General features: G+C 45.0%; 1 protein-coding gene across 1 annotated transcript in view; it reads left to right on the forward strand.

Annotated features, from left to right (window-relative positions):
* LOC311236461 (secretory carrier-associated membrane protein 1-like) overlaps window positions 1-1,827 on the forward strand; it is a gene marked incomplete at its 5' end in the record, with an annotated part of 38,794 nt that extends 36,967 nt beyond the window's left edge. The window contains one exon of the mRNA XM_084324142.1: window positions 350-1,827. Coding sequence (XP_084180268.1) covers window positions 350-499 — 150 coding nt within the window. The 3' untranslated portion in view covers window positions 500-1,827. The remainder of the gene's footprint in view (window positions 1-349) is intronic.
* Between the last annotated feature and the right edge of the window lie 24,338 nt (window positions 1,828-26,165).

The following is a 26,165-nucleotide window of genomic DNA, read 5'->3' on the forward strand; positions in this document are numbered from 1 at the left end:
GAGGGCATCACAGAAGCATTGCAAGTCAAATGATACATATCTATAGAAATATCTAGTATAAAGCATTTGTCTCCGTGTGCACCTACCGCATAGACTTGTCCTCCATATGCAGCGACTCCCACTCCGTCACGCCTGCTGCTCATGGGGGCGATCAGGGTCCACTGGTCGGTGTCTGGGCTGTAGCACTCAGCTCCGAATAAACTAAACTCTCTCTGTCTCTTCCTCTCTCTCTCTCCCCCTCTCTCTCCCCCCCCTCTCTCTGTCTCTCCTCTTTCTCTCTCCCCCCCCCTCTCTCTCTCCCCCCTCTCTCTCTCTCTCTCTCCCTCTCTCTCCCCCCCCCCCCCCCCAGGTCCATGGGATGTACCGGACCACCGGTGCCAGCTTTGAGAAGGCCCAGGCGGAGTTCGCTACTGGCGTCATGACCAACAAGACGGTCCAGACCGCAGCCTCCAACGCAGCTGCCGGCGCCGCCCAGGCCGCCTACAAGGAGCAGATCTGATTGGCCCAGGGCAGGCAGCCTACAAGGAGCAGATCTGATTGGCCCAGGGCAGGCAGCCTACAAGGAGCAGATCTGATTGGCCCAAGGCAGGCAGCCTACAAGGAGCAGAACTGATTGGCCCAGAGAGCCTTCTCTACTACCCTCCATCCAATACCCCCCCCCCAAAGCAACTCGTCCTCTGAGCCGACAGCCCTGTTTCAGACCAGGCTTCTACACACACCTACACGCACACACCTACACACACCTACACACACCTACACACAGTCCTCCTGCACACACATATAGGTGTGTGTGTACGTGTGTACATATAGGTGTGTGTGTGTGTGTACGTGTGTACATGTAGGTGTGTGTGTGTGTGTAAGTGTGTACATATAGGCGTGTGTGTGCGTACATGTGTACATATAGGTGTGTGTGTGTGTGTGTGTGTGTGTACAGTATGTATGCTTCTCTCATGTCTGGAGGCTGGAGGCAGACAGAGAGCAACACTACAGACGTGGAGCTGAGTCAACTCTCGCCTCAAACACCGCCCTCTTTTCTTGATCCACCAATCACAACCCCGCCGCTTCCCCAGGGTCAATAGGTCAATTGGCTGTGTGTGAGTTTCACAGTGTCTTTCTAGAAGGACATGTTGGATGCAGTGCTCACATCACCAGATCGCTTTCCTCTTTTTTTTAATACAATATCTTTGTTTTATTAGCGCTGCGTTACTAAGTAGCTGCTAGCAGGCGGCTATGTGTCAGCTAGCAGGCGGCTATTTGTCAGCTAGCAGGCGGCTATTTGTCAGCTAGCAGGCGGCTACGTGTCAGCTAGTAGGCGGCTATGTGTCAGCTAGCAGGCGGCTATTTGTCAGCTAGCAGGCGGCTATGTGTCAGCTAGCAGGCGGCTATGTGTCAGCTAGTAGGCGGCTATGTGTCAGCTAGTAGGTGGCTATGTCTCAGCTAGCAGGCGGCTATTTGTTAGCTAGCAGGCGGCTATTTGTCAGCTAGCAGGCGGCTATGTGTCAGCTAGCAGGCGGCTATTTGTCAGCTAGCAGGCGGTTATGTGTCAGCTAGCAGGCGGCTATTTGTCAGCTAGCAGGCAGCTATGTGTGGCTATGTGTCAGCTAGCAGGCAGCTATTTGTCAGCTAGCAGGCGGCTATGTGTCAGCTAGCAGGCGGCTATGTGTCAACTAGCAGGCGGCTATGTGTCAACTAGCAGGTGGCTATTTGTCAGCTAGCAGGCGGCTATGTGTCAGCTAGCAGGTGGCTATTTGTCAGCTAGCAGGCGGCTATGTGTCAGCTAGTAGGCGGCTACGTGTCAGCTAGCCGGTGGCTACGTATCAGCTAGTAGGCGGCTACATGTCAGCTAGCTGGCGGCTATGTGTCAGCTAGTAGGCGGCTACGTGTCAGCTAGCCGGCGGCTACGTGTCAGCTAGCAGGCGGCTATGTGTCAGCTAGCAGGCGGCTATGTGTCAGCTAGCCGGCGGCTACGTGTCAGCTAGTAGGCGGCTACGTGTCAGCTAGTAGGAAGCTACATGTCAGCTAGCAGGCGGCTACGTGTCAGCTAGCAGGCGGCTACGTGTCAGCTAGCAGGCGGCTACGTGTCAGCTAGCAGGCGGCTATGTGTCAGCTAGCCGGCGGCTATGTGTCAGCTAGTAGGCGGCTACGTGTCAGCTAGCAGGCGGCTACGTGTCAGCTAGCAGGCGGCTATGTGTCAGCTAGCAGGCAGCTATGTATCTGCAGAAGGCCTTTGTGTCAGCTAGTAGGCGGCTATGTGTCAGCTAGCAGGCCGCTACGTGTCAGCTAGCAGGCGGCTATGTGTCAGCTAGTAGGCGGCTATGTGTCAGCTAGCAGGTGGCTACGTGTCAGCTAGCAGGCGGCTATGTGTCAGCTAGCAGGCGGCTATGTGTCAGCTAGTAGGCGGCTATGTGTCAGCTAGCAGGCGGCTACGTGTCAGCTAGCAGGCGGCTATGTGTCAGCTAGCCGGCGGCTACGTGTCAGCTAGCAGGCGGCTATGTGTCAGCTAGCCGGCAGCTACGTGTCAGCTAGCCGGCGGCTATGTGTCAGCTAGCCGGCGGCTACGTGTCAGCTAGCAGGCGGCTATGTATCTGCAGAAGGCGGCTATGTATCTGCAGAAGGCCTTTGTGTATGTGTGAAACTGTAATGTGCATTTGATATGAAACTTGAAACTTGAAACTATACAGCCCGCTCGTTCCAGTCGCTTGACTCGTTTGTTTGATTGGATCTCGTTGTTTTAGCTCCGGCCCCTTACCTCTTGGTGTCAAACTACTTATTGTTTTGACTTCTATCTATTCCTGTCGAGATACAATAAGAAATCTGAAATGTTGCCAGAAATCAGTGGCTGCCTATTGATCCTTTAACGCTCCATAATACTTCCTCTTAATAAGTGGCATCACTCCGTCCTCATCCTGTACTGTGATGTGTAGAGGAGCTCCTTAGACAGCGTGGGGAAGGCATCAGCTGTCTGTCTGTCTGTCTGTCTGTCTGTCTGTCTGTCTGTCTGTCTGTCTGTCTGTCTGTCTGTCTGCAGGTGCTGTCTGTCTGTCTGCTGTCTGTCTGCATGTGATCCTGTCTGTCTGTCTGCATGTGCTGCTGTCTGTCTGTCTGTCTGCATGTGGTGCTGTCTGTCTGTCTGCATGTGCTGCTGTCTGTCTGTCTGTCTGCATGTGGTGCTGTCTGTCTGTTTGTCTGTCTGTCTGCCTGTCTGCCTGTCTGTCTGTCTACAGGTGATCCTGTCTGTCTGTCTGTAGGTGGTGCTGTCTGTCTGTCTGTCTCTCTGTCTGTCTGTCTGTCTGTCTGTCTGTCTGTCTGTCTGCATGTGATCCTGTCTGTCTGTCTGTCTGTCTGTCTGTCTGTCTGTCTGTCTGTCTGTCTGCATGTGATCCTGTCTGTCTGTCTGTCTGTCTGTCTGTCTGCATGTGATCCTGTCTGTCTGTCTGCATGTGCTGCTGTCCTGATTGGCTGGCGCTGACCCAGATGAATGCTATGCATTCCAGAACACAATCTTGCCTTTGGGAAACTCTCACATCTAGATAGTTCTTCTCTCTCTTCCCCCTCAGAATAGGGTCTTACTAGCTGTGTAATCGTATACTTTCTTAAAATCACCTTTTCATTATGTATTATTTTGTTTGCTTGAAATCTTTGCCCTGGATGACCTACAACAAGTCCTTTATTGGTATGTAATGCCATGTTGCACCTTAATCTACACATTTGATCGTTTTATATGCATGCAAATCGGTGCATATTAACAGAAAATTATTACTATTATATATATATTATTATATTTATTACAACTAGGGCTGTCAGTTTATCGCGTTAATTAGATTAATTAATTACACCGCAAATTATCGCGTTATGAAAATTAACTCAAAATGAATTTAAAAAAAAACATTTATTTTATTTATTTATTTATTTTTTAATATTTTTTAATCTCATTCATTCCATAAGAACGTAGAATACACATTTACAGACTTTTTTTTTAATATGGTCCATTTGCATGTTCTTGGTATCTGATTCTAGGGACATCTATGGATCTCAGGGAATGTGTTCCCAGTGTCAGAAATACTGTGTCTGTTACGAGGCTTGAGTCAATTGTAATGAACCAAATGAGAATATCAATAAAAGAAAATGTATCTTGACTGTGAATAACGCCATGCTCAAATTGACCAGACCTGAAAAATCTAAGCAAATGAATAAATGGAAGATGATTAAACAGAAGGTTTTGTAGATACAGTACTGAATTCTGCCATTATCCTGTAATTAATTAGATTACTTTTTTTAATCGCCTGACAGCAGTAATTACAACCATTATCACGCCTTCCTACTCATTAGCGAAGATGCATCACGAGCAGGTAGAGGAAGGCCTAGAGGGGAGGATGAGCAGGAGAAGAGGCGGGAAGACATGCGACAAATGTCACCGGGAGCGGGAGGCGAACCAGAGATCATACTTTTAGATGCAGCAACAGAACCTTCAGAGTCAGTCGGAGGGCGTTCCAGGTGTTGGAAGAACCTTCAGCTTCAGAGTCAGTCGGAGGGCGTTCCAGGTGTTGGAAGAACCTTCAGCTTCAGAGTCAGTCGGAGGGCGTTCCAGGTGTTGGAAGAACCTTCAGCTTCAGAGTCAGTCGGAGGGCGTTCCAGGTGTTGGAAGAACCTTCAGCTTCAGAGTCAGTCGGAGGGCGTTCCAGGTGTTGGAAGAACCTTCAGCTTCAGAGTCAGTCGGAGGGCGTTCCAGGTGTTGGAAGAACCTTCAGCTTCAGAGTCAGTCGGAGGGCGTTCCAGGTGTTGGAAGAACCTTCAGCTTCAGAGTCAGTCGGAGGGCGTTCCAGGTGTTGGAAGAAGCTTCAGCTTCAGAGTCAGTCGGAGGATGTTCCAGGTGTTGGAAGAACCTTCAGCTTCAGAGTCAGTCGGAGGGCGTTCCAGGTGTTGGAAGAAGCTTCAGCTTCAGAGTCAGTCGGAGGACGTTCCAGGTGTTGGAAGAACCTTCAGCTTCAGAGTCAGTCGGAGGGCGTTCCAGGTGTTGGAAGAACCTTCAGCTTCAGAGTCAGTCGGAGGACGTTCCAGGTGTTGGAAGAACCTTCAGCTTCAGAGTCAGTCGGAGGACGTTCCAGGTGTTGGAAGAACCTTCAGCTTCAGAGTCAGTCGGAGGGCGTTCCAGGTGTTGGAAGAACCTTCAGCTTCAGAGTCAGTCGGAGGGCGTTCCAGGTGTTGGAAGAACCTTCAGCTTCAGAGTCAGTCGGAGGGCGTTCCAGGTGTTGGAAGAACCTTCAGCTTCAGAGTCAGTCGGAGGGCGTTCCAGGTGTTGGAAGAACCTTCAGCTTCAGAGTCAGTCGGAGGGCGTTCCAGGTGTTGGAAGAACCTTCAGAGTCAGCTGGAGGGCGTTCCAGGTGTTGGAAGAACCTTCAGCTTCAGAGTCAGTCGGAGGACGTTCCAGGTGTTGGAAGAACCTTCAGCTTCAGAGTCAGTCGGAGGGCGTTCCAGGTGTTCGAAGAACCTTCAGCTTCAGAGTCAGTCGGAGGGCGTTCCAGGTGTTGGAAGAACCTTCAGCCTCAGAGTCAGTCGGAGGGCGTTCCAGGTGTTGGAAGAAGCTTCAGCTTCAGAGTCAGTCGGAGGGCGTTCCAGGTGTTGGAAGAACCTTCAGCTTCAGAGTCAGTCGGAGGGCGTTCCAGGTGTTGGAAGAACCTTCAGCTTCAGAGTCAGTCGGAGGGCGTTCCACGTGTTGGAAGAACCTTCAGCTTCAGAGTCAGTCGGAGGACGTTCCAGGTGTTGGAAGAACCTTCAGCTTCAGAGTCAGTCGGAGGGCGTTCCAGGTGTTGGAAGAACCTTCAGCTTCAGAGTCAGTCGGAGGGCGTTCCAGGTGTTGGAAGAAGCTTCAGCTTCAGAGTCAGTCGGAGGGCGTTCCAGGTGTTGGAAGAACCTTCAGCTTCAGAGTCAGTCGGAGGGCGTTCCAGGTGTTGGAAGAACCTTCAGCTTCAGAGTCAGTCGGAGGGCGTTCCAGGTGTTGGAAGAACCTTCAGCTTCAGAGTCAGTCGGAGGGCGTTCCAGGTGTTGGAAGCATCAAAGGAAAAGGCCGTTTTCATAGTTCAGAGCAAACTGAAGGAACCCTGAGAACCAAGCAGTTCAGTCACCTGAACGTGTAGAAGAGGTTCCAAGATTCCATTCCAAGTGTTGTGATGTAATGATGTAAGAGGGACGTTCACCAATAAGGGCTCATGTGATGTTGTATTATAATTAGGGCTGTCAAAATGAATGCTTTAACTCTGGAGATTAATCTAAATTATTTAAAGCGTTAAAAAAGATTAATCTAGATTAATCTATGGAGTGAACATTTTTCAACGTTCTGAACTTCCGCCGTCGACTAAAGACGCACTTCTTCAACCATTATCTGAAATAATAAAAAGAATAAAACTCTAACCCTAACTAACCTTACTGTCATGCACTTGTCCTAATAAAATAAACTAACCTACACTGTAACACGCAACACTTTGATGAACATTGTTACTCAGCTGATAGAGTTGTGCCCTTCCTGATGACTTGTCGTACAGAACTTGTAAGTCGCTTTGGATAAAAGAGTCAGCTAAATGACTAAATGTAAATGTAATGTAAATTAACTTTCAGCAGTATCTTTGCTTGTTATTTTTTGCATCGACTCATGCACCTTTTTGAAAATCATCTGACATGAAGATGGAACACATTTTTGTGTACTGGTAGTTCATACAAGACATTATCGTCCTCTAAGTCAATCTGCACTTTAACATATAGGCCTGGGTTGTTTTTATTTCTGTTAGCGCCGCGGATATAAGAAAGAGGCCTAGCTGAGTCAATGTTGATGGTTTTGTTGAACATTTGTATTTCACAGGAGAGAAACTGTATTCAAAGAAAGCTATTAAAATAGTCTCTGAATCTAAATATACTTTATTTGTGTTGATTTTACATTAATTCCATGATTTTACTATTTTAGTAAATATCTGTTACAAGCTTCGGTCTTAAGTAGAAAAATGCGATTTTTAACCCTTTTCTCGCCAAGAACGTGTTACCACGTCATTGCTCGCCATGCGTAAGGCGTCTTTGAGATCAATATTTCTAAAATCTGTGATGGCAATCATATTTCACCCACGGAGACTTGAGACTTGCTGTTGATCTCCTCTCAACTCTCCAACGGTTCAAGACCGCCATCTGGTGGCCAATTGGCGAATCGCCAAAACTGGAAGTGACGCGCCGGAAGTGGTGCTCACCCATATTTCGTCCGGCCACTCGCTATCGCTAGCGGGACTCCAGCTCGACACACTGGATAGCGATCCGTTGCCAATAACTCGATAAACAACATGATTTGGACGTATATAGCATTATACAACCTGGACATGGATCGCATATATCAACATCCCATAATAGCGAACTTTCTGCTCAATGCTGATCGCCCAACGCTACGAGGAAGCTGTGGTGAGTTTCAGCGTGTTTGATTATTATTAAACGTATAATCTCCTCTAATATATATATCGCCCATACTAAATATATGATTTAACGTCGGCCACGGATTTATAAACCCCCCCCCCCCTCCGGTCACCAGCAGATGATGAGGCATGACGTGTAGGACCTTGTACAATTGAATTTTTTTATCTGACGTCAATCGGTATCAAACTACATTTGATGATCTAATATATGTATTTAGGGCTATAAATCACGTTCTGCAGAATGCTGCAGAAAATGATAAAAACATATTTATACTTTAGACCGTATTTTAGTATGAATATGTGAATGAAAAAGTAGAACGTTGCTACATCCTAAACGATAGATACTTGACGTTGAATGGGCCATAGTAATGTCAATTTAGCAATACAATTAAAAAAGTTATAGCCCTGCAAAGAAGGGGCGGTCAGGATACTTTCAGGAACACCTTTCATACATTCTTGGAACAGGAAGGAGGGCTGCAGCGACTTCGTGGTGTGAATCCAGTGTTTTAGAATGTGCTCTTTGGATATAGGGGAGCCAGTTGAAAAAACAAAGAAGTTCCAGGCACTCTTCATGAATAGAAAAGCTTTAATTAGTTGCTTAGTTCATATTAGAACAATAGTCAGCCTGAGGTCTAGACTCTAGAGGTCATCTAACATCAGGGGTTCTCAACCTTTCTGCTGCCAAGGCACCCCTGTGTTCAATAAAATATTCCAGGGCACCCCTACATACGATAAAGACTTTCCCGGTCCTGTCTTTTTTGCTACAATGATGATACAATGACTCTTTATTTGCCGTGCTGTCGTTGAGATGTTTTGTTGTTTGTTTGTCTTTGTTGCTTGTTGGTGAATCTGCAAATATGAATTGCCCCACGCGGGATCAATAAAGTTGTCTGAATCTGATGACAAAAGTGCTTGCTTTCAAAATAATGTTTATTTAAGAAAAAACTGAAAATCATGTATTTTTTTTTTAATACAGAAAAGGATCACTAAAGTGCTATCTGTTGCAGCTGCACTGTTCTCCATAAAAATAGCATATTTGGATAAGTTTGACAATTTCTCAAAAACAGAAAATCATGTATTTTTTTTAAATACAGAAAAGGATCACCAAGTTACCATTTCTCAAAAAATATAAATAAATACAGAAAATAAGCACTCGTTCACTCAGTGGACATTTCTAGCTCAATGCGAGGTCCGCTGCTGCTGGCTAATAATACGGTCAATACGTGGGGAGATCTTTGACAAGGCAACACGCATGTCATCCTCAAGGCTCAACTTGGCCCTATATTTTGTTTTCAGAGCTGTCATGGATGAAAAGCCAGCTTCACACAGATATGTGGTGCTGAATGGTATCAACACCTTAACTGCAGCATCATGAGATACTTGGTACTCAGCACCACACTCTGAAACTAGCTCTCCAGGTGGTATCAGATGAGATTTCAATGAGTTCTTCCAAGAGTTTGGATGGAGATGTGTCAGGAAGCTTTGTCTCAATGTTGTCTGTAAGTCTTTTTTTATCCAGAGTGACTTAATGATTTTCAGATTTTTAGAAATGGTCAAACTTATCCAAATATGGTATTTTCATGGAAAACAGTGCAGCTGCATCAGATAGCACTTTAGGGATAATTTTCTGTAATCCAAAAAATAATTTGGATTCACTATAAAGTGCCTGTTCACTATAAAGTGCCACGTTTTGATATATTGAGCTTTAAACTTTAAGTAAATTTTTTGGAACACGCAACCTAAAACACCTTCCTCTCCAAAACCGTTCCTGCAATTGTTTTATGTTGCATGATGATCATGGATACATTTATTATGTATTGTATTTTTTATGTTTAAATATCAACATAATCTGTCTGTCCACCCTCAGTACATTTACTATCAATATAATATAGTAGTCTGACTTCATCATATCTTTTCAAACGCACACACATAGAGGGAGAATGCCCCCCCCCCCCTCCTCCCCAGTCCTCCTTCCAAGTCCCCACCCTGCTGTTCTCTGTCGCTCTGAACAGGGCTTGTTGTTAGCTTATGGTAAAGGGACATTCATTCCGGTCTTAAACACAACGTGGCCACAAAGGAATGGCAAGGATTGCAAAGCATGTTATATGCATTTGACCCGTTGCGGAATAAAACAGCAGGGATTTGTTTTGGGTCGCAAAAACACTATCCTTGCTGTGTTTCAATGTCCGCGTTCCAGATCCAGAGTACGCTACTACTGCTGAGCTGAGAGACGCTAAGCTCACTGCTCAGCCTGCTGTGTTGAGATGCATCCTTATTGGCTGTGTGCTGTAGAGCGGATATGAGTCACGACACCACGGAGTTTCAAAATAAGAGTATCATAATGACCTAAATGTTGCTAGCTTTCGGAGCCTAGTTATTTAGCTGGAGCTGCGTGGGCAGAAATGAGACCCGCTATAGGATTTTCAAAATAAGACTGTTGTCATTCTATATTTTTAAAGAACATTGCCAGGCATCTCGCGGAACCCCTGGCAGCTCTCCGCGGAACCCCTGTGTGCCGGGGAACCCCTGTTGAGAACCGCTAACTAACATCTAGAGTCCAAGACTTACATAACTCTTCAATTGGAAGCTATATACACATTTAAAATTTTTTAATCCTCCGATTTTAGTTTAATAACTAACACTTTTTGGGCGGGGAGGGACCTTTTTATGCTTTTTGGGGGTTTTCGGTGATCAAATATTGAATATTGAACTATAATAATCAGTGCAGAAGCTCACTTATCCTTGAAAGACACTTTTATCACTGACTTAAAAGGCCCATACATCTCCATAAATGTTCAGGGCGGAGGGAATAAGTGCTTACCCTACAGACCCCAAGTCTGTTAGGACAGCAGACTCGGTTGGCACTGCTCAAAACTTACCTTTTTAAAATAGCTTTTAAAATGAATTATTATCTTTATTTCATTGTCTTATTTTTCTTTATTTCTATACATTTTACTTAAATATTTTATTATAATTTGTATCATTGTTTTATGTAGTTTTTTATGATTTTATTTGTTCTTTTTTAATGTCAACATATTATTTATATTATTCAAATGAACTCAAACATGTTCCGTTGTGATGTCACAGTATGATGTCATAATCAAACATTCTAGAACATTTGAGATGTCACAGTATGATGTCATAATCAAACATTCTAGAACATTTGTGATGTCACAGTATGATGTCATAATCAAACATTCTAGAACATTTGTGATGTCACAGTATGATATCATAATCAAACATTCTAGAACATTTGTGATGTCACAGTATGATGTCATAATCAAACATTCTAGAACATTTGTGATGTCACAGTATGATGTCATAATCAAACATTCTAGAACATTTGTGATGTCACAGTATGATATCATAATCAAACATTCTAGAACATTTGTGATGTCACAGTATGATGTCATAATCAAACATTCTAGAACATTTGTGATGTCACAGTATGATGTCATAATCAAACATTCTAGAACATTTGTGATGTCAGAGTATGATGTCATAATCAAACATTCTAGAACATTTGTGATGTCACATATGATGTCATAATCGAACATTCTAGAACATTTGTGATGTCACAGTATGATGTCATAATAGAACATTCTAGAATATTTGTGATGTCACAGTATGATGTCATAATAGAACATTCTAGAACATTTGTGTACAGTATATATTCAACAATTCTCTCAGAAGATCTCAGATCTCAGAAGACCAAGTGAAGATATCACTTGTTGTTTCCGGCTACTTGTTTGTAAGCTTGAATATATTCTGTAGATACAATTTAAAATCCCCACATGGAAAAGGAAACAATGTCCTGTACAATCCTTAATCAACAGTCATATCCCGCCTCGACTACTGCAACGCACTGCTCGCTGGCCTCCCGGCCACTGCCACTAAGCCTCTTCAACTCATTCAGAACGCAGCGGCCCGCCTGATCTCAAACCTACCGAAGTCGGCCCATGTCACCCCACTTCTTAGGGACCTGCACTGGCTCCCCATTGCTGCACGAATCCACTTCAAGGCCCTCGACCTAGCATACCGTGCGGCAAAGGGAACCGCTCCCGCCTACCTCCGGTCAATGGTCTCTAACTATACACCCTCAAGACCCCTACGCTCTGCATCTTCTGGCCGCCTCAGACCTACTCCTATCCAAGCTCCGGGAGGGTCATCAAAGAGAAGTCGCCTATTCTCAGTCCTTGCCCCACAATGGTGGAATGAACTACCCACCCCAGTTAGGACAGCCGAATCACGTCCAATATTTCGCCGTCGACTAAAGACGCACTTCTTCAACCATTATCTGAATAAAAAAAAAAAAAAAAAAAAAAACAATAAAAAAATCTAACCCTAACTAACCGTACTGTCATGCACTTGTCCTAATAAACTAACCTACACTGTAGCACTCAACACTTTGATGAACATTGTTGCTCAGCTGATAGAGTTGTGCCCTTCCTGATGGCTTGTCGTACAGAACTTGTAAGTCGCTTTGGATAAAAGCGTCAGCTAAATGACTAAATGTAAATGTAAATGTTAATGAGCTGCCTCTGGAGGGAAGGTTCTGTGATGTGGTTATTAAAGTCAACAGCACTGAGTTGAATGCCCACAAAGCCCTCCTGTGTGACTGCAGTGACTATTTCAGGTAAGTTTAGCTTGGTTCAGGTTAGCTTGGTTCAGGGTAACTTGGTTAGTAAACAGATACCATACTGTACGTTTACTGTAAACCGATACTATACTGTACTTCTACTGTAAACAGATACTATACTGTACTTCTACTGTAAAAAGATACTATACTGCACTTCTACTGTAAACAGATACTATACTGTACATTTACTTTAAACCGATACTATACTGTACTTCTGCTGTAAACAGATACTATACTGTACTTCTACTGTAAAAAGATACTATACTGTACTTCTACTGTAAACAGATACTATACTGTACTTCTACTGTAAAAAGATACTATACTGCACTTCTACTGTAAACAGATACTATACTGTACTTCTACTGTAAACAGATACTATACTGTACTTCTACTGTGAAAATATATTACTACTAGGGCTGTCCCCGACTAAGGATTTGGATAGTCGACTATCGTTACTTCGGTCACTCTGACAGCGCCAGGTCACGCGGGGTTAAAGCAGCGTTGGGTCACTCTGACAGCGCCAGGCCACGCGGGGTTAAAGCAGCGTTGGGTCACTCTGGTTCTTCTGCTCTGACCCAGGACCTGGGCGACGGCTCCGGCTTGGGGGGCGCCGCGTCGGGGTGGCAGGAGTCGAACCTCTCCCGGGCCTTCTCCCAGTTCCTCTGGGTCTTGGACCTGGGCAGGGGGGCATCGTCCATCGAGAGGGCCGCGCCCCCCGCTCCCAAACCGGACTGGGACTTCCTGATCTTCAACTCGATCTGTGAGGAGGGGGGGGGGGGGGGGGGGGGGTGATGAGGACACGAGAGATTAATGGTGCTGTGTTTTAAAGTGGTATTTTATTAAAAAGTCATCACTGATACAGAGTGTCTGGTCAGTAACATGGGTCTGACAGCCATCACTGATACAGAGTGTCTGGTCAGTAACATGGGTCTGACAGCCATCACTGATACAGAGTGTCTGGTCAGTAACATGGGTCTGACAGCCATCACTGATACAGAGTGTCTGGTCAGTAACATGGGTCTCCCAGTCCCTCCACTCTGCAGTAAACAGCCATCACTGATACAGAGTGTCTGGTCAGTAACATGGGTCTCCCAGTCCCTCCACTCTGCAGTAAACAGTCATCACTGGTATAGAGTGTCTGGTCAGTAACATGGGTCTCCCAGTCCCTCCACTCTGCAGTAAACAGTCATCACTGATACAGAGTGTCTGGTCAGTAACATGGGTCTCCCAGTCCCTCCTGCTCTGCAGTAAACAGCCATCACTGATACAGTGTCTGGTCAGTAACATGGGTCTCCCAGTCCCTCCACTCTGCAGTAAACAGTCATCACTGGTATAGAGTGTCTGGTCAGTAACATGGGTCTCCCAGACCCTCCACTCTGCAGTAAACAGTCATCACTGATACAGTGTCTGGTCAGTAACATGGGTCTCCCAGTCCCTCCACTCTGCAGTAAACAGCCATCACTGATACAGAGTGTCTGGTCAGTAACATGGATCTCCCAGTCCCTCCACTCTGCAGTAAACAGCCATCACTGATACAGAGTGTCTGGTCAGTAACATGGGTCTCCCAGTCCCTCCACTCTGCAGTAAACAGCCATCACTGATACAGTGTCTGGTCAGTAACATGGGTCTCCCAGTCCCTCCACTCTGCAGTAAACAGTCATCACTGATATAGAGTGTCTGGTCAGTAACATGGGTCTCTCAGTCCCTCCGCTCTGCAGTAAACAGCCATCACTGATATAGTGTCTGGTCAGTAACATGGGTCTCCCAGTCCCTCCACTCTGCAGTAAACAGTCATCACTGATACAAAGTGTCTGGTCAGTAACATGGGTCTCTCAGTCCCTCCACTCTGCAGTAAACAGTCATCACTGATACAGAGTGTCTGGTCAGTAACATGGGTCTCCCAGTCCCTCCGCTCTGCAGTAAACAGCCATCACTGATATAGTGTCTGGTCAGTAACATGGGTCTCCCAGTCCCTCCGCTCTGCAGTAAACAGTCATCACTGATACAGAGTGTCTGGTCAGTAACATGGGTCTCCCAGTCCCTCCGCTCTGCAGTAAACAGCCATCACTGATATATAGTGTCTGGTCAGTAACATGGGTCTCCCAGTCCCTCCGCTCTGCAGTAAACAGCCATAGAACATAGAACATATAACATCACTTACATTACGTACATACTACATGCAGTTAAATACATAAATACACAATTATAAGACCTCAGTATCAAAGTTCAGAGTTTATGTCCATGTCCATAGCAACAGAGGTAGGGGGGGTTGCTACAGGGAGTTCAGTGTCCATTTGGCAGTGGGGAAGAAGCTGTTTTTAAAGCGGGATGTTTTGGTGGTCAGGGATCTGTAGCGCCTCCCGGAGGGCAGCAGCTGGAAGATGTGGTGTGCTGGGTGAGTGGGGTCAGAGATAATTTTCCTAGCTCTTCTAATTGTGCTTAGGAGGTGGAGTTATTCGAGAGATGGGAGGGGGGTGCGGATTATTTTGGAGGATTTATTGATTATTCTTTGGAGTTTCTACGTCAAATGTATATACTCTTTTCTGGACTCTTTTTGTATCACAAACAGTACTGTATTTGCAAATCTGGTATGTCATAAATGTATAGATGTAGCAGTACTGTCTATCTGTATGTCGTGTGTGTCATATATGTTATGATGAATTGAAAATGGGGGACCCTGATGTAAACAAGATGAAAGTCTTTCTCTGGTCTGCATCCCCTTAACAATTGTATGTATTGAGCTGTACTGTATTGTACCCATTCTGCAATCTGTTAATAAAGTTTTCAATCAATCAATCAAACATGTATCAGGGTGGGTGGGTGTCTTAGTCTACTGTACTGTACAACTGTACAAGCAAAACTGTACATTGGAATACCGACGAAACCATACTTGGTTCCAAGAAAAGGGTCTTGTGTATTATTGGGTTAGGACATTTACTGTACATTGGAGGGGGTTGGGTTATGACATTTACAGGGGCAAGTTTCGAATTGCTGTCTCCCGTAGGTGCTCCTTGAGAGTGGTTTTGAAAGTGGGTAGTGATTCACATTATTTTACGGCTGTGGGTAGGGCGTTCCACATTGATGTGGCATAATTGCGAAACGTGTTTAGTCCCTTGTTTGAGCCGAATCTAGGTTTAACATGATTTGTGGAGCTCCTTCTGGTGTTGTGGTCGTGGTATTCACTGACCTTTGGGAAGTATTTTGACATGTACATGGGTACCTTAGTGGTGTAGTGTATCTTGTAGACCAGGCCCATTGCAAGTTGCTGTACTCTGTCGTCTACTCTAAGCCATCCTAGGTAGTCAAAGTGGGCAGGGGTGAGGTGGGTTCTAGGAGTAAGGTCAAGCAGTAGTCTGACCAGTTTGTTTTGTGATGTTTGTAATCTTGTTTTTAGTGCCTTTGAGGTGCTTTGGTACCATGAGGTGCAAGCATAGTCGTAGTACCCTTGAATGAGTGCTCCTGCCAGAGTCTTCAAGGTATTCTTGTTTACCAGAGAGGAGATCCGGTACAAGAATCTAGTTCGTTGGTTGACTTTTTTTTATTACATCGGATGCCATTTTGTCACAGGAAAGATTTGCCTCTAGGATGGAACCTAGGTAGGTAATTTCATCTTTCCTTGTGACAATATTGTCACCCACTGTAACTGAGAAGCCGTTGGCCTTGCTGAGTTTGTTATTTGATACGAAGAGAATGGACTCTGTTTTACCCAGGTGTAATGATAGTTTGTTATCAGCGAGCCAGGTGCAGATTATGTGTTTGTATCAGGGTGGGTTGGTAGGGTGGGCCATACTTTCTTTTTCTGGAAAATCAATCAAGAGGAGTGACTTTTTTGCGGGGAATTCAAATATGGGCTTATTTTTGGGATAGGATAACTCTAACCTACATCATTTTGGATTTAAAAATTGCCGTTTTTACCATTTTTAACCCCTTGGTCATACACAGGTGCCAGAATGAATCTGAGGGAAATCCTATCATGCAAGGTGTCTAAATTATGTGTTTCTTAATGGGGAATTCAAATATGAGTTCATTCTGGGTATAGGACAACTCTAACCTACATCATTTTGTATTTCTAAATTGCCAAATGTACCCATTCAAATCCCTTTTGAAGATTTTAAAGGTATGGGAAATCATTTATAATGACAAAGCCATCAAATTGATTAACAAGTGAACTGCATATAACTGGATACAACTCCAAAGATCAATAATAATAATAATAATACTAACCATAATAAATTGTATTTGTAATGCTCACAAAAATCGAAGTGCTAAATCTCGATGTCTTGACTTCTTGAACTTTGCCAGGTTTCAATGTCTTGCTTGGACTCATTCTTGGAGCAACGTCCTGCTGGTCTCCTCCTGTACTGCAGCGCTCGAGCCACCAACCTACAAACACAAACTCAACCCAACGGATTTCCAGTTCCGCGTTCGCGTTCTGATTGGCCACTGACGTTTCTGGTCGCGCCAATCGTGTGACGCCTGTTTCTATCACCGGTTAAGCTTAGGCACTCTTTCGAAGTTGGTTAAGGGTAGAGTTTGTCTTAGAGCAGGGCGATAGAACACCAGCCCTGATTCCAAACTCTAACCTTAACCAACTTCGAAAGAGTCGCCTAAGCTTAACCAGTGATAAACTAGGCGTTAGGTCGTTTGCTGCTGTTAGAGCCGGAAATGGGCGCACATGTCACATGACCAGAAACGTCAGTGGCCAATCAGATCGCACCAGAAACGTCAGTGGCCAATCAGATCGCAGAACGCGGAACTGGAAATCCGTTGGTAAAAAACTAGACGGACGCGGAGCTAATGATGCTAATGATGGAGCATCACCATCGGTTGTGTGATAGTAAAGGGTTAACCTTCTGTCGTGTGACTCGTGTGGCAGTGAAAGGGTTAATGGTTTTTGTTACCGGGCAGTCCGGTAGAGAGAGAGAGGAAGTATGGGAGATAGACGGGGGAAGACATTCGGCAAAGGTCGTCGGGTCAGGTTTGAACTATGATTATATTTAGAGTTGAGGTTAGTTTTTAATTATTAGTGCTGTCAGGCGATTAAAACAATTTATCTAATTAATTACAGGATTTGTAATTAATTAATCTAATTAATCGCATAACCATTTTATGCCTGATATTCTATATTCTATAATCATATTTCAAATTGCATGTGTCCGGATGGCAGAATTCAGTACTGTATCTACAAAACCTTCTGTTTAATCATCTTCCATCTATTCATTTGCTTAGATTTTTCAGGTCTGGTCAATTTGAGCATGGTGTTATTCAGTCAAAGATAAAAAAATATTAATTGATATTCTCACTTGGTTCATTACAATTGACTCAAGCCTAGTAACAGACACAGTATTTCTGACACTGGGAACACATTCCCTGAGATCCATAGATGTCCCTAGAATCAGATACCAAGAACATGCAAATGGACCATATAAAAAATAAATCTGTAAATGTGTATTCTACGTTCTTATGGAATGAATGAGATTAAAAAAAAGTTATTTAAAAAAATATATATATATTTTTTTTGTAATACATTTTGAGTTAATTTTCATAACGCGATAATTTGCTGTGTAATTAATTAATGTAATTAACGCGATAAACTGACAGCCCTAATTATTATATATATTTTTTTCACTTTTTCTGTATTTTTGCTCCCATCCCAATTTAGTCGTTATGCCAATTCCCTTCCTGGTCGTTGTGCGCATTGCCCCACTGTCGGCCTGGGGAGGGTGTAGAACTACCACATGCCTCCTCCGATACATGTGGAGTCAGCCAGCCGCTTCTTTTCACCTGACAGCGGGGACTCTCACCGGGGGAACGTAACGCGTGCAGAGGTTCACGCTATTTCCCCCCGATCCCCTCCCTGCTGAACAGGCGCCCCGACCGACCAGTAGGAACCGCAGTTTACAACGACCAGGACACACACCCCACCGGCTAACACTGCCAATTGTGTTAGTAGGGACGACTGACCAAGCCGGAGGTACCGCTGACAGCTGGATTCGAACCCAGAGTCTCTGCGGTGGTAGGCGAGTGCATTCTCCACTGCGCTACCCATCCGCCCAGGGTTAAGGTTAGTTTTAACTATGATTATAGTTAGAGTTAAGGTTAGGGTTTTACATTTACCTGACGCTTTTATCCAAAGTGACAAGTTTTGTACAACAAGACAGCAGGAAGGGTACAACTCGCATATCAGCTGAGTAACAATGTTCATCAAAGTGTTGAGTGCTACAGTGTAGGTTAGTATATTAGGACATGACAGTAAGGTTAGTTTTATTTTTTCCATTTCAGATAATGATTGAAGAAGTGCGTCTTTAGTCGACGGCGAAAGATTGGACGGGTTTCGGCTGTCCTAACTGTGGTGGGAAGTTCGTTCCACCATTGTGGGGCAAGGACAGAGAATAGGTGACTTCTCTTTGATGACCCTCCCCGAGCTTGGATAGGAGTAGGTCTATACGTATATGTACATACATACCAACTATTCGCCTGTTATATTCTCCACCCATCCATAGCAACACTATTATCACCGACATCCAAGAAGGGGGATCCCCCCTTGAACGGCCCTTCTAAGGTTTCTCTCCTCCACATCACCTGTGGTGCTTTTTTCTTATTGCTAGGTTTTTCCTTACCTTTGCTGGGGTATGTCTGGGAGTGTTGCATTTATTACTTTACATTTATTTTGGATTTCATGGTGGTTTTTTTTGTTCTTGATTTATTGGGATGTTTCTTCTTGAATAGTTTAAAGAAGACTTGTCCGGCCCATGGGGACATTAACTTGTGATTTCGGGCTTCACAAATCAATTTGATTTGATTTAATATGCATTTATATGTCCAGTGATACAGGTATAAAGACACTATGGTCAGGCACTCTACTACTGGCCCATGAGCAGCTAACACTGGAGCGGTTAAAGCTGAGGTGCCTTGCTCAAGGGCACAGTGAGCAGGCACGTGCACACATAGAGCCCAACGGGTGCACAAGCACCTGCCCTTTTCTGCCTCATAAAAAAGTGCCCTTTTTATGCCAATTATTTTTACCGTATTTAATTTTTTACCTCCATATAGAGAGAGTGATCTGCAATCTGCTTGGGTTGGGGGTGCAATTCCTTTTTTATTTTTATTTTTTATTTTTTTATCTTTCTTCCCCTCCTTTTTTCCCGATCTTTGTCCCATCCCACCCATCCTGGTTGTTGCGTACTTTCCCCTACTGTTGGTCCGGGAGACCGGAGACTGTCACATGCTTTCCTCCGACGCATGTGCAGCCTGGGGCAGGCCAACCTGGCCGCGCAGGTTCTCACCGGGGAGAGTGTAGCGTGTGGGAGGCCACACTATCTCTCCTCAGATCCAACCCTCGCTGAGCAGGCGCCCCGACCGAACTGTAGGGGTCGCTGTCTACAACGCCCAGGACCCACCCTTCAGCTTCCCACCCCCTGATACAGCCAATTGTATCAGCGTGAGAGGACAGCCAAGCTGATAGCAACGCCGGGAGCTGGATTCGAACAGGCGAATCCTAGTGTCTCCCGGTGTTGGTGACGAACGTAATCTCCGTGCGCCACCTGCCCCCCCGGGGGTGCAATTCCTAACAGGCTCAACCATATGGATAAAAGTTCCCATATTATGTGCATTACACAAACTAAAAACAGATATTACATTACATTACACAAACTAAAAACAGATATTACATTACATTACACAAACTAAAAACAGATATTACATTACATTACACAAACTAAAAGCAGATATTACATTACATTACTGTTAAGAGCTACAGGCAGTCTCTATCTATCTCAATCACCTACTCGAGATAGAAGCCTGTGGCCGCTCGATATCCCCCAGCGAGGTGCTAAACTCGCCAAGTTCTCGAGTCAATTACTATTTCTGTCAAGCTTACTTCATAGTCAGCTATGAAATTTGATATGAAATGTAAGCATAGAAGAGTTGTTAACCTCTTCTTGTTTGTAATAAACCGAATGTATGTCTAGGAGAACTCTTATTGCCTATAAATAACAATAATATCATTATTATCATTATTATATCATTATTATCATTTTATGTAATGCCTGTTAGGCTGCTTCTCTGGAAGCCTGATGATCTTACGTCACCACCACCACCATCATCACCGTCCTCATTTGTGAGGGAAGGCCTGTTATACTGCTCATTTGAAAGCTTGGTTGTATTACTATTTTTTAATAAGTATTACCACTGTTAATAACATATATATATATAATATATAACTTTAGCTGAAAAGCATTAACCAGCCATTGATTCAATCTGTATAGTCACCTCCAGGAATTTGCAGGGCGCGGCCATTCTCCTGGCCCATTGCTGGCAGAAAGCAGTGCTCGAACTCAATGGATTATAAAAAGTCATTTTTATTTAAGAAAGTTACAAAAAAAGGACTGTATTGGAAATGTCCAATACAGTTTAAAAGATTATATAACAAAACGTCATATTCTATAGGATAGCATAGCCTATGCTGCCTGATGTCTGCAAGCAAAACCTGTTTGAAAAACTGAAAATCTCAACATCTCAAAAATCTGATCTGGGATCCAGCGAGCTGGTCCTTATATACGGACTCAAGACCTTGTTGCTATTGGTCCAAAAACAGTGATGTCACTTCTACCATCCAATCAACACATAATTCAGCAAGGATGAACTCCCCCCCCCCCTTCTAGTTGCTACAGCAACCGGGGAAGCAACGGGTCACGTTTTTTGGGAAAAACCCTCGGTCTGTTATCTGTTTCTAGCTGGAGCAGAGGCCCCAAGGTCTCTGCACATTCCTCTGGGGTCCAGTCAGTATTGAGATGGAAGCAAATCCCCTGTGTAATGTACAATACATGAATACACTTCTTGCATGAATAGTCTAGCACGCCTATATATACATATACAGATATATATACATAATCATTTATATCATAATCATAATAATACATCATACATGTGCTTTTTAAAGTGTTATGATGGCACTCTCTTCCTCCTCTCTCTTCAAGACAGGCAAGGGTTAATTTTGCAGGCTGCTCTGTCTAGGTTAGTGCTGTGAGCTCAGTGCTCACCTCCCTACACATTCTTGTTCAGCCCAGAACTCTAACGGAGACTGGAGCACCCCCCTGCCTCTGTTTCCATTCTGACTGCATATTCCATTAACTGTAGTATAGTTTATACAGGTTATATAAGAATGCAAAAAGACATCCGTCATATCAGCGGCCTACTCGTCCTGTTATCAAGTTTATAATACATACTTTATATTTAATCCTTTATAATGCTTAATGTATTATATCATACAAGGGACAGAGAGAGAACAGGATGTCAATTTCCAAAAGGGTCACTGTTGTTCTGTGGCACTTCACACCCCCTCTGTCATCCTGGTCGGTCATTTTCCATTGTCTTAATAGTGTCTGTAATGGGGGACGAGATGGCGATTGCGGGGTCACGTGGCTGTGACTCTCCACACCCCCTCTGTCATCTTGGTTCCCTGTTACCCTGGTAGCCGGCGGGAAGACTTGCATCTGTTGTTCCCTGGCTGGACGTCCCGACAGGATAGGGGCCACGTCGTTGCTTTGGTAATTCGGCGGGAAGACTTGCATCTGAGCTCCAGGAGAGCTTTCAGAGAAGGCCCCTTGCTGATAGGTCTCAGTTTGGCCTGCTTAGCTCTCTTGTTTGGTCTAGGAGGTTCGTCCCTTGGGTACCGAACTCTCTCCCTAGATCTTGATCTAGATGAGGACCTTGAGGATGCTCTGGAGCTTGACCTATCCCGGTCTTCCTCCATTTCTGAGTTCTGATCTGGGTCAGTATATTCCTTTTTGCTATTCGCTGCGTCGTCCACTGACTCCGGGGGACAGCCCCCCGTCTAAGAATGCTCCTGGCTCGAGATAGGGCAGGTTCTGATCCTTCCGGTCCGAACTGTACTGTTGGTCTCCTTGGTGTATCCTAAGGAGGGAGGTCGGTTCATTCCAGGATCGCAACATATTCACTTTGATCATCTGATCCTTTATAGAGCGTACAGCTCTCTCTGCCACCCCGTTCGTATTGGGCTGGTAGGGTACAGAGTATTGGGCCATTACACCCGCTTCCTCCAGTAGTTTCAGTCCTGCTTTCAGATACTGCTATTCGTCCCGGTGGCACTGGTTCAGGTTTTGTCCCCCTTACCATCGCACATTGTTCACAGGCCTTTCGGACTGTTCTCGCTCTTTGTTTGGCTTTAGGTATGAGAATGTTGTTAGTTCTCAGGTATACCAACATCCTCTTACTTCCGACATGTCCAAGGTTATCATGTACCTGTCTGATCATGTGAGTAACCTCGTCCTTCGTTACTCTCACCGTGCCTTTGTCTTCCCAGGCCATGGGCATGACTAAGGCCAGTCTTTTGAGGTGTAGCCCTCCGACCTTAAGTAGTTTTTGGGCCAGGGTATCCGCTTCCTCTATGCTATGGGGATGTTCCTATTCCTAGGGTTTTTTCCCTCGAGAGCTTTGCCTTTCAGTTTGGACGTCATCGATGTATATGATGACGTCCAGACCTTTCAGGATGTCCTCTATGACTTCTTGGAACACATTCGGAGAGTTCTTATACCCTTGTGGTAATACTGTCCATCCATAAGACAGCTTGTTCCAGGTGAACGCCGTCTTTTGGGTGGATAGGGGGTCGATAGGTACTGACCAGAATCCATTAGCCAAATCAATGCTAGACTTCCAACGTTTGTTGGGCAGATTCCTGGTTGTTTGTGCTATGTTTATCATTGTCCTGGTATCTGAGCAAGTTCTTGCATTCAGGGCAATTAGGTTGTGCACTAATCTCCATGATCCATCGGGTTTGGGGACTCCCATCACAGGGGTATTTGTTAGAGCAGAGTCCAACATAGTCAATACGCCCATTTGTTCCAATTCCGTGATTGTTTCCGTCCACTTCCTTCTTGCACAGGGGGTCAACCCTGTGTTGTGCTTGTCTCGGTCCAGACTGGGTAGTTAGTGACTGTTATGTCTGGTGTTAGCTCTGGCTAGTTAGCCTGATGTTTGCTCTGGCTAGTTAGCCTGCTTGTAGATTCAGGCTATGTAGCCTCTTATAGACTCGGCTCCTGCCGATAACACCAGCCTGTATGATTACGCTGGTTCCACTTCCGTCACAGTAGCAGGACTTATGCAGGACTTATTCTGACTTTAAGTAAACATTAGGTTACTTCTAGTTCAGGTGACCTGTTACCTGAACATTACGTTACCCTTTAGTCGTGAGTAAACGCTACTTTAATCACAAAAATAGAGCTTTCTATTGAAGTGTGATATTCCCGAGTAGAGCTTTCTACTCGAGTATGACTTTAAGCCTTTTATCGTAGGTTTCTAGTCGTGTGTAGAGCTTTCTACTTAATTGTGAGAGACTGATCCGTCTCGTAGGGTAGAGCTTTCTACTAGAGTTTTGACTTTAGGTATAACACTGCGTTACCGTTCAGTCGTGCGTAAACGTTTACTTTAATCACAAAAATAGAGCTTTCTACTGAAGTGTGATATTCCCGAGTAGAGCTTTCTACTCGAGTATGACTTTAAGCCTTTTATCGTAGGTTTCTAGTCGCGTGTAGAGCTTTCTACGTGTAGAGCTTTCTACTTAGGTTTTTGACTTTAAGTAAACATTATGTTACTTCAGAGGCACCTGACAGCAGTCATTTCAGTTCATATTTTTTCGGCTGTTAATACCTATTCAAATAGTATAAAGCCCAACTCTCGGATGTTCTAAGCCCCAGAACCTCCGATCCGTTTCGACAGACCTATAAACCAGTAACTTGGCCGCCTAAGCACCACAGCGTCCTGTATGCTGAAGCTTCCAAGTCCCCACAAATCTGATGGGCCCGTCGGATACAGAGACCCTGATGCTCGCTCTGCCCCCCCGCGTCAAGGTGCTAAGCTTGATGAGAGTTTGCAGAGTCTCAATTTGTATCCATAGGTGCCGGTGAGTGTACATCTCATGCAGCTGATATGGTTGGTACGGGTGCTAACCTACCAGATGGTTGCTGTCAGGAAATCCCCTTTGAATGAAATAGATTACAAATTCTTTCGTCCTCTTTACTCTGGTTTAGAGAAAAGACAGACATCTTTACATAGTATACTTAAAATGTATACAAAATGAATGTAGTATTCTATGTCATGTTTCTTCCTAAATGACAATAACACTATATCATTCCTCTTGACAGATGAGCTGAATGTCAAGTGCAGTTTGCACTTGCTCGAATTCCTTCCTTTGTTGCCCTCATCTCTGCTTGCTGCTCTGGGGTTAGTTTCTCCCCCATGTTTTCCCCTGGATCTGGACCGGGGGTCCTTAGTTCTATTTCCATCATTTAGGCCATTTGAGGCCCTTTCTGGGATCTCTAGTCTTTTGAGATGTCTCAACTGCTGAGCTAGCGTCTCATGGGCTAGCGTCCGCTGTGCCAGCTTCTCCTGAGCTAGCATCTCCTGTGCTATTACTCAAGATGTTGAGTAATCAGAACTGTGTTCAGTTTCAGAGGTATTTAGCTCCCCATCATGTTCAGGCTCAGACTCAGTTTCACCTGAAGGTGTCATCTGTGGCCTCGGGTTCTGATCCCCGATCTGAATGTTGCCATCCTCCTCCTCTGGGCCATAGAAAATGGAACAGTGCTCATAATTGATGTTTTTGGCCTTTAGGAACTCATCTAGAGAGTCGAACACCTCTATGGCAGTGGAGGGAGACGCTGCTGCTCGTTTTGAGGTGGAGCCTTGCGCCTCACAAAGAGGAAGAATGACTACATCGTCTTCTTGGTTTTTTCCATTTCCAATATCCTGTGGCAGAACAGGGTCTCCATTTGTGGGTTCAAATGTCAGGTCCGACACGACCACCGTCAGTTCCCTGTGGTCTAGATCTATGGATTGTTCACGTTGAGAATCTTCATGATTCAACCCTTGCTCTTTAATTGACGCTTCCGTCTTGACCGCACTTTCATACTGCATAAACAGTGTCTCAGGAGGCAGAGCGGTCGTCTGGCAATCAGAGGGTTCCTGGTTCGATTCCAGCTCGTCCCAGATAGTGTGTCGCAGTGTTTTTGAGCAAGACACATAACCCCTGACTGCTCCCGTTAAGCAGGTTGGCACCTTGCATGGCTGCCTCCGCCGTCTGTGTTTCTTAAGCCCTTGCTGGCTCCTGAAGCTCGTGTAACACTGGTCACAGTAGTAAGGTTTCTCTCGTGTGTGTACCATGTGGTGTCGTTTAAGTTCTTCCATCCTCTTGAAGCTCTTCCCACACTGGTCACAGCAGTAAGGTTTCTCTCGTGTGTGCACCATGTGGTGTTGTTTAAGGTGAGTCTTCGTCTTGAAGCTCTTCCCACACTGGTCACAGCAGTAAGGTTTCTCTCCTGTGTGTATCATGTGGTGTATTTTAAGATCTGACTTTGCCTTAAAGCTCTTCCCACACTGGTCACAGTAGTAAGGTTTCTCTCCTGTGTGAACCATGCGGTGTTGTTTAAGGTATATCTTCTCCGTGAAGGTCTGTCCGCACTGGTCACAGCAGTAAGGTTTCTCTCTTGTTCCAGGTTTAGGGAGTTTTTTGGGTGCAAATTCCCCCATTTCGTGTCCAGAGGGAACTCTCATTGAGGGCGGAGCCCTCTTATCCATATACATGGAAGTGGGAGCAGGCAGTGTTCGGCCAACTCCTGGGTCCTGACCATGTTCCTGTGTCATCCCCTCCTGGGTGTGTCTCGCACAGGTAGACTGGAGCTCAGGGCTTTCAGGGTTAGTGAAACTTTTTATGCCAATTATTTTTACCGTATTTAATTTTTTACCTCCATATAGAGAGAGTGATCTGCAATCTGCTTGGGTTGGGGGTGCAATTCCTTTTTTTTTTTTTTTTTTTTTTTTTTTATCTTTCTTCCCCTCCTTTTTTCCCGATCTTTGTCCCATCCCACCCATCCTGGTTGTTGCGTACTTTCCCCTACTGTTGGTCCGGGAGACCGGAGACTGTCACATGCTTTCCTCCGACGCATGTGCAGCCTGGGGCAGGCCAACCTGGCCGCGCAGGTTCTCACCGGGGAGAGTGTAGCGTGTGGGAGGCCACACTATCTCTCCTCAGATCCAACCCTCGCTGAGCAGGCGCCCTGACCGAA

This window comes from Notolepis coatsorum (genome assembly GCF_963971535.1).
Source record: "Notolepis coatsorum genome assembly, chromosome: 11".
Taxonomy (NCBI): Eukaryota; Metazoa; Chordata; class Actinopteri; order Aulopiformes; family Paralepididae; genus Notolepis; species Notolepis coatsorum.